Here is a 10,000-nt window from a genome sequence, read left to right on the forward strand (position 1 = left end):
CACCTCCTAGGAAACAGTCTGGGTGGAGTTAGTTAAACACCTCCTAGGAAACAGTCTGGGTGGAATTAAACACCTCCTAGGAAACAGTCTGGGTGGAGTTAAACACCTCCTAGGAAACAGTCTGGGTGGAGTTAGTTAAACACCTCCTAGGAAACCGTCTGGGTGGAGTTAAACACCTCCTAGGAAACAGTCTGGGTGGAGTTAAACACCTCCTAGGAAACAGTCTGGGTGGAGTTAAACACCTCCTAGGAAACAGTCTGGGTGGAGTTAAACACCTCCTAGGAAACAGTCTGGGTGGAGTTAAACACCTCCTAGGAAACAGTCTGGGAGGAGTTAAACACCTCCTAGGAAACAGTCTGGGTGGAGTTAAACACCTCCTAGGAAACAGTCTGGGTGGAGTTAAACACCTCCTAGGAAACAGTCTGGGTGGAGTTAGTTAAACACCTCCTAGGAAACAGTCTGGGTGGAGTTAAACACCTCCTAGGAAACAGTCTGGGTGGAGTTAAACACCTCCTAGGAAACAGTCTGGGTGGAGTTAGTTAAACACCTCCTAGGAAACAGTCTGGGTGGAGTTAGTTAAACACCTCCTAGGAAACAGTCTGGGTGGAGTTAGTTAAACACCTCCTAGGAAACAGTCTGGGTGGAGTTAAACACCTCCTAGGAAACAGTCTGGGTGGAGTTAAACACCTCCTAGGAAACAGTCTTGGTGGAGTTAAACACCTCATAGGAGACAGTCTGGGTGGAGTTAGTTAAACGCCTCCTAGGAAACAGTCTGGGTGGAGTTAAACACCTCCTAGGAGACAGTCTGGGTGGAGTTAGTTAAACACCTCCTAGGAAACAGTCTGGGTGGAGTTAAACACCTCCTAGGAGACAGTCTGGGTGGAGTTAGTTAAACACCTCCTAGGAAACAGTCTGGGTGGAGTTAGTTAAACACCTCCTAGGAAACAGTCTGGGTGGAGTTAAACACCTCTAGGAGACAGTCTGGGTGGAGTTAGTTAAACACCTCCTAGGAAACAGTCTGGGTGGAGTTAAACACCTCCTAGGAAACAGTCTGGGTGGAGTTAAACACCTCCTAGGAAACAGTCTGGGTGGAGTTAGTTAAACACCTCCTAGGAAACAGTCTGGGTGGAGTTAAACACCTCCTAGGAAACAGTCTGGGTGAAGTTAGTTAAACACCTCATACTATAGACATCTCTCCTACAGACTATATGACAATACTACCTACTGACCGAACAAACAAACAAACAAAACAAACAAACAAACAAAACAAACAAACAAACAAAACAGACAAACAAACTACTGGAAACATCTCTCCTACAGAGTATAGGATAAGACTACCTACCTACTGGAGACAGAGTATAGGATAAGACTACCTACCTACTGGAGAGTATAGGATAAGACTACCTACCTACCGAACAAACAAATTAACAAACTACTGGAAACATCTCTCCTACAGAGTATAGGATAAGACTACCTACCTACTGGAGACATCTCTCCTACAGAGTATAGGATAAGACTACCTACCTACTGGAGACATCTCTCCTACAGAGTATAGGATAAGACTACCTACCTACTGGAGACATCTCTCCTACAGAGTATAGGATAAGACTACCTACCTACTGGAGACATCTCTCCTACAGAGTATAGGATAAGACTACCTACCTACTGGAGACATCTCTACTATAGAGTATAGGATAAGACTACCTACCTACTGGAGACATCTCTCCTACAGAGTATAGGATAAGACTACCTACCTACTGGAGACATCTCTCCTATAGTGTATAGGATAAGACTACCTACCTACTGGAGACATCTCTCCTACAGAGTATAGGATAAGACTACCTACCTACTGGAGACATCTCTCCTACAGAGTATAGGATAAGACTACCTACCTACTGGAGACATCTCTCCTACAGAGTATAGGATAAGACTACCTACCTACTGGAGACATCTCTCCTACAGAGTATAGGATAAGACTACCTACCTACTGGAGACATCTCTCCTACAGAGTATAGGATAAGACTACCTACCTACTGGAGACATCTCTCCTACAGAGTATAGGATAAGACTACCTACCTACCTACCTACCTACCGAACAAACAAACAAACAAACAAACTACTGGAGACATCTCTCCTACAGAGTATAGGATAAGACTACCTACCTACCGAACAAACAAACAAACAAACTACTGGAGACATCTCTCCTACAGAGTATAGGATAAGACTACCTACCTACTGGAGACATCTCTACTATAGAGTATAGGATAAGACTACCTACCTACTGGAGACATCTCTCCTACAGAGTATAGGATAAGACTACCTACCTACCGAACAAACAAACTAACAAACTACTGGAGACATCTCTCCTACAGAGTATAGGCTAAGACTACCTACCTACTGGAGACATCTCTCCTACAGAATATAGGATAAGACTACCTACCTACTGGAGACATCTCTCCTACAGAGTATAGGATAAGACTACCTACCTACTGGAGACATCTCTCCTACAGAGTATAGGATAAGACTACCTACCTACTGGAGACATCTCTCCTACAGAGTATAGGATAAGACTACCTACCTACTGGAGACATCTCTACTATAGAGTATAGGATAAGACTACCTACCTACTGGAGACATCTCTCCTACAGAGTATAGGATAAGACTACCTACCTACTGGAGACATCTCTCCTATAGTGTATAGGATAAGACTACCTACCTACTGGAGACATCTCTCCTACAGAGTATAGGATAAGACTACCTACCTACTGGAGACATCTCTCCTATAGAGTATAGGATAAGACTACCTACCTACTGGAGACATCTCTCCTACAGAGTATAGGATAAGACTACCTACCTACTGGAGACATCTCTCCTACAGAGTATAGGATAAGACTACCTACCTACTGGAGACATCTCTCCTACAGAGTATAGGATAAGACTACCTACCTACTGGAGACATCTCTCCTACAGAGTATAGTATAAGACTACCTACCTACTGGAGACATCTCTCCTACAGAGTATAGGATAAGACTACCTACCTACCGACCGAACAAACAAACAAACAAACTACTGGAGACATCTCTCCTACAGAGTATAGGATAAGACTACCTACCTACCTACCTACCTACCGAACAAACAAACAAACAAACAAACTACTGGAGACATCTCTCCTACAGAGTATAGGATAAGACTACCTACCTACTGGAGACATCTCTCCTACAGAGTATAGGATAAGACTACCTACCTACTGGAGACATCTCTCCTACAGAGTATAGGATAAGACTACCTACCTACTGGAGACATCTCTCCTACAGAGTATAGGATAAGACTACCTACCTACTGGAGACATCTCTCCTACAGAGTATAGGATAAGACTGGAGACACTAAGACCTACCTACCTACTGGAACAAACAAACAAACAAACAAACTACTGGAGACATCTCTCCTACAGAGTATAGGATAAGACTACCTACCGAACAAACAAACAAACAAACAAACTACTGGAGACATCTCTCCTACAGAGTATAGGATAAGACTACCTACCTACTGGAGACATCTCTCCTACAGAGTATAGGATAAGACTACCTACCTACTGGAGACATCTCTCCTACAGAGTATAGGATAAGACTACCTACCTACCGAACAAACAAACTAACAAACTACTGGAGACATCTCTCCTACAGAGTATAGGCTAAGACTACCTACCTACTGGAGACATCTCTCCTACAGAATATAGGATAAGACTACCTACCTACTGGAGACATCTCTCCTACAGAGTATAGGATAAGACTACCTACCTACTGGAGACATCTCTCCTACAGAGTATAGGATAAGACTACCTACCTACTGGAGACATCTCTACTATAGAGTATAGGATAAGACTACCTACCTACTGGAGACATCTCTCCTACAGAGTATAGGATAAGACTACTACCTACCTACTGGAGACATCTCTCCTATAGTGTATAGGATAAGACTACCTACCTACTGGAGACATCTCTCCTACAGAGTATAGGATAAGACTACCTACCTACTGGAGACATCTCTCCTACAGAGTATAGGATAAGACTACCTACCTACTGGAAACATCTCTCCTACAGAGTATAGGATAAGACTACCTACCTACTGGAGACATCTCTCCTACAGAGTATAGGATAAGACTACCTACCTACTGGAGACATCTCTCCTACAGAGTATAGGATAAGACTACCTACCTACCTACCTACCTACCTACCTACCTACCTACCGAACAAACAAACAAACAAACAAACTACTGGAGACATCTCTCCTACAGAGTATAGGATAAGACTACCTACCGAACAAACAAACAAACAAACAAACTACTGGAGACATCTCTCCTATAGGATAAGACTACCTACCACACGCCTATGAAACATTCCAGCTATGTAAGCTGATAGGCCTATTGGGTAGGCCTGTCCTGTCTTACCAACGCCGTGGTGGTGATATTAACAAAGAATTCCCCCCGAAATACCAAACCTCACATATCTATTTCCCACACAGTCACGCGGTCTGATGTCATGCACCTTCGCCACTAAGCCTGTGTCCCTAACGGTACCCTATGAAGCGTGACACTTTCTAAACAGAGCCCGATGGGCCCAAGTCAACAGTAGTGCACTACAGTATTTAGGGAGGCATGTAGGATGCAGAACCAATCAGAACCCATCACTCACTGTGATGTCACCAGTAGAGATGGGATGTTTGATGTGGCGACTCTCAGGTCTCAGATTATGCGGTGGTGTCAGCCGAGGAGACAAAGAGATGAATTATTCTCTCTGTCTCTGTCTCTCTATTCTCTCTCTCTCTATTTTCTCTTTCTCTCTCTCTCTATTCTCTCTCTCTGTCTCTCTATCTCTCTCTCTCTATATATATATCTTTCTCTATTCTCTCTCTCTCTATTCTCTCTCTCTCTCTCTCTCTCTCTATTCTCTCTCTCTGTCTCTCTATTCTCTCTCTCTCTATATATATATATCTTTCTCTATTCTCTCTCTTTCTCTATTCTGTCTCTCTCTATTCTCTCTCTCTCTATATATATATATATCTTTCTCTATTCTCTCTCTCTATTCTCTCTCTATTCTCTCTCTTTTCTCTCTCTATTCTCTCTCTATTCTCTCTCTATTCTCTCTCTATTCTCTCTCTATTCTCTCTCTATTCTCTCTCTATTCTCTCTCTATTCTCTCTCTATTCTCTCTCTATTCTCTCTCTATTCTCTCTCTATTCTCTCTCTATTCTCTCTCTTTCTCTCTCTCTGCTTTGGGGAAACTTTACACATTCAGGTGTTCATTGTTGGTGCATCACTGCCATGCTGCCGTGAGTTGAGGAGTAGTGCCATCTAGTGGTCGTAGTTGACATTTACAACACAACTGTGCACCGGACAAAATCATGGCAACAGTTGTGTCTCTGAGCCACCCATTCCCCCCCCTCCCTCCCTCCCTCCCTCCCTCCCTCCCTCCCTCCCTCCCTCCCTCCCTCCCTCCCTATAACACTGATGGCATCTCTAATATTGATTTTCTGATAGACCTCCCACAGCTCCCTCCCTCCCTCCCTCTCACTAATATTGATTTTCTGATAGACCTCCCACGGCTCCCTCCCACAGCTCCCTCCCTCCCTCCCTCCCTCCCTCCCTCCCTCCCTCCCTCCCTCCCTCCCTCCCTCCCTCCCTCCAACACTGATGGCATCTCTAATATTGATTTTCTGATAGACCTCCCACAGCTCCCTCCCTCCCTCTCACTAATATTGATTTTCTGATAGACCTCCCACGGCTCCCTCCCACAGCTCCCTCCCTCCCGGTCTATAACACTGATGGCATCTCTAATATTGATTTTCTGATAGACCTCCCACAGCTCCCTCCCTCCCTCCCTCCTTCATACCTGGTCTATAACACTGATGGCATCTCTAATATTGATTTTCTGATAGACCTCCCACAGCTCGCTCTTCCGGTACACAGACTTCCGCAGCAGCAGCTTGCTCAGGTAGTTCTTGTCAAACTGCTCCCACCTGAATGTAGACGCCCACAGAGGGAAAGGTTATTAATGTATATCAGTATATGTTACACGTATGTTTTAGAAGGGAAAACTCCTAACCTTCCCACTGAGTCATCATTAGTGAATATATAACTGAAGTGAAAGTTAGGATTGACCCTTTAGAGTCCATGATAATGTCCAATTATAATAAATGATATTTCAGTTGAAACATGGCCTGCAGAGCTAAGGGCTGCTGACTTGTCCCCGTGATAATGTCCAATAATAAATCAAATCAAATACATAATAACCGTACATAATAATAAATGATATTTCAGTTGAAACATGGCCTGCAGAGCTAAGGGTTACTGACTTGTCCCCATGATAATGTCCAATTATAATAAATGATATCTACTGACTTGTCTCTCCAGTGGTGGTAACCGTTGAGTCCAGCGATGTCTTCCACTGCAGTCAGACAATGGTCAAAGGCCTGGGGAGAGACCGTACACAGTCAGGTCAAAGGTCAAAGGCCTGGGGAGAGACCGTACACAGTCAGGTCAAAGGCCTGGGGAGAGACCGTACACAGTCAGGTCAAGAGGCCTGGGGAGAGACCGTACACAGTCAGGTCAAAGGTTAAAGGCCTGGGGAGAGACCATACACAGTCAGGTCAAAGGCCTGGGGAGAGACCGTACACAGTCAGGTCAAAGGCCTGGGGAGAGACCGTACACAGTCTGGTCAAAGGTCAAAGGCCTGGGGAGAGACCGTACACAGTCAGGTCAAAGGCCTGGGGAGAGACCGTACACAGTCAGGTCAGAGACCTGGGGAGAGACCGTACACAGTCAGGTCAGAGACCTGGGGAGAGACCGTATACAGTCTGAGTTAACAGAGGTTATTCAGTCAGGTAATGATATGATACCTGATGAAGGTCCAGGGTAATGAGATGATACCTGATGAAGGTCCAGGGTAACGGGATGATACCTGATGAAGGTCCAGGGTAACGATATGAAACCTGATGAAGGTCCAGGGTAACGATATGATACCTGATGAAGGTCCAGGGTAACGATATGATACCTGATGAAGGTCCAGGGAAATGGTATGATACCACCCCTGATGAAGGTCCAGGGTAACGATATGATACCTGATGAAGGTCCAGGGAAATGATATGATACCACCCCTGATGAAGGTCCAGGGTAACGATATGATACTTGATGAAGGTCCAGGGTAATGATATGATACCACCCCTGATGAAGGTCCAGGGAAACGATATGATACCTGATGAAGGTCCAGGGAAATGATATGATACCACCCCTGATGAAGGTCCAGGGTAATGATATGATACCTGATGAAGGTCCTGGGTAATGATATGATACCACACCTGATGAAGGTCCTGGGTAATGATATGATACCACACCGGATGAAGGTCCAGGGTAATGATATGATACCGGATGAAGGTCCAGGGTAATGATATGATACCGGATGAAGGTCCAGGGTAATGATATGATACCTGATGAAGGTCCAGGGTAATGATATGATACCTGATGAAGGTCCAGGGTAATGATATGATACCTGATGAAGGTCCAGGGTAATGATATGATACCTGATGAAGGTCCAGAGTAATGAGATGATACCTGATGAAGGTCCAGGGTAATGGGATGATACCTGATGAAGGTCCAGGGTAATGGTATGATACCTGATGAAGGTCCAGGGTAACGGTATGAAACCTGATGAAGGTCCACGGTAACGATATGATACCTGATGAAGGTCCAGGGTAACGATATGATACCTGATGAAGGTCCAGGGTAATGATTTGATACCCGATGAAGGTCCATGGTAATGATATGATACCTGATGAAGGTCCAGGGTAACGATATGATACCTGATGAAGGTCCAGGGTAACGATATGAAACCTGATGAAGGTCCAGGGTAACGATATGATACCTGATGAAGGTCCAGGGTAACGATATGATACCTGATGAAGGTCCAGGGTAACGATATGATACCACCCCTGATGAAGGTCCAGGGTAATGATATGATACCTGATGAAGGTCCAGGGTAATGATATGATACCTGATGAAGGTCCAGGGTAATGAGATGATACCTGATGAAGGTCCAGGGTAATGAGATGATACCTGATGAAGGTCCAGGGTAATGGGATGATACCTGATGAAGGTCCAGGGTAACGATATGATACCTGATGAAGGTCCAGGGTAACGATATGATACCACCCCTGATGAAGGTCCAGGGTAATGGTATGAAACCTGATGAAGGTCCACGGTAACGATATGATACCTGATGAAGGTCCACGATAATGATATGATACCTGATGAAGGTCCACGGTAACGATATGATAACTGATGAAGGTCCAGGGTAACAATATGATACCTGATGAAGGTCCAGGGTAATGATTTGATACCTGATGAAGGTCCAGGGTAATGATATGATACCTGATGAAGGTCCAGGGTAACGATATGATACCTGATGAAGGTCCAGGGTAACGATATGAAACCTGATGAAGGTCCAGGGTAACGATATGAAACCTGATGAAAGTCCAGGGTAACGATATGAAACCTGATGAAGGTCCAGGGTAACGATATGATACCTGATGAAGATCCAGGGTAACGATATGAAACCTGATGAAGGTCCAGGGTAACGATATGATACCTGATGAAGGTCCAGGGTAATGATATGATACCTGATGAAGGTCCAGGGTAATGAGATGATACCTGATGAAGGTCCAGGGTAATGAGATGATACCTGATGAAGGTCCAGGGTAATGGGATGATACCTGATGAAGGTCCAGGGTAATGATATGATACCTGATGAAAGTCCAGGGTAATGATATGATACCGGATGAAGGTCCAGGGTAATGATATGATACCTGATGAAGGTCCAGGGTAACGGTATGAAACCTGATGAAGGTCCACGGTAACGATATGATACCTGATGAAGGTCCAGGGTAACGATATGATACCTGATGAAGGTCCAGGGTAATGATTTGATACCTGATGAAGGTCCAGGGTAATGATATGATACCTGATGAAGGTCCAGGGTAACGATATGATACCTGATGAAGGTCCAGGGTAACGATATGAAACCTGATGAAGGTCCAGGGTAACGATATGATACCTGATGAAGGTCCAGGGTAACGATATGATACCTGATGAAGGTCCAGGGAAATGATATGATACCACCCCTGATGAAGGTCCAGGGTAACGATATGATACTTGATGAAGGTCCAGGGTAATGATATGATACCACACCTGATGAAGGTCCTGGGTAATGATATGATACCACACCAGATGAAGGTCCAGGGTAATGATATGATACCTGATGAAGGTCCAGGGTAATGAGATGATACCTGATGAAGGTCCAGGGTAATGGGATGATACCTGATGAAGGTCCAGGGTAACGATATGATACCTGATGAAGGTCCAGGGACGATATGATACCTGATGAAGGTCCAGGGTAACGATATGATACCACCCCTGATGAAGGTCCAGGGTAATGGTATGAAACCTGATGAAGGTCCACGGTAACGATATGATACCTGATGAAGGTCCAGGGTAATGGGATGATACCTGATGAAGGTCCACGGTAACGATATGATAACTGATGAAGGTCCAGGGTAACAATATGATACCTGATGAAGGTCCAGGGTAATGATTTGATACCTGATGAAGGTCCAGGGTAATGATATGATACCTGATGAAGGTCCAGGGTAACGATATGATACCTGATGAAGGTCCAGGGTAACGATATGAAACCTGATGAAGGTCCAGGGTAACGATATGAAACCTGATGAAGGTCCAGGGTAACGATATGAAACCTGATGAAGGTCCAGGGTAACGATATGATACCTGATGAAGATCCAGGGTAACGATATGAAACCTGATGAAGGTCCAGGGTAACGATATGATACCTGATGAAGGTCCAGGGTAATGATATGATACCTGATGAAGGTCCAGGGTAATGAGATGATACCTGATGAAGGTCCAGGGTAATGGGATGATACCTGATGAAGG

The 10,000-nt window shown here is 44.6% G+C and overlaps 1 protein-coding gene across 1 annotated transcript in view; it reads right to left on the minus strand.

The window, feature by feature from the left end:
* The window catches only part of LOC112241667 (sodium/hydrogen exchanger 5-like), a 109,667-nt gene that overhangs the window by 12,222 nt on the left and 87,445 nt on the right, over nt 1-10,000 (minus strand). The window contains 2 exon segments of the mRNA XM_042317007.1: nt 5,889-6,015; nt 6,398-6,468. Of these exon segments, the coding sequence (XP_042172941.1) occupies nt 5,889-6,015; nt 6,398-6,468 (198 nt within the window).

The sequence above is a fragment of the Oncorhynchus tshawytscha genome, unplaced genomic scaffold (assembly GCF_018296145.1).
Source record: "Oncorhynchus tshawytscha isolate Ot180627B unplaced genomic scaffold, Otsh_v2.0 Un_contig_881_pilon_pilon, whole genome shotgun sequence".
NCBI classification, from domain to species: Eukaryota; Metazoa; Chordata; class Actinopteri; order Salmoniformes; family Salmonidae; genus Oncorhynchus; species Oncorhynchus tshawytscha.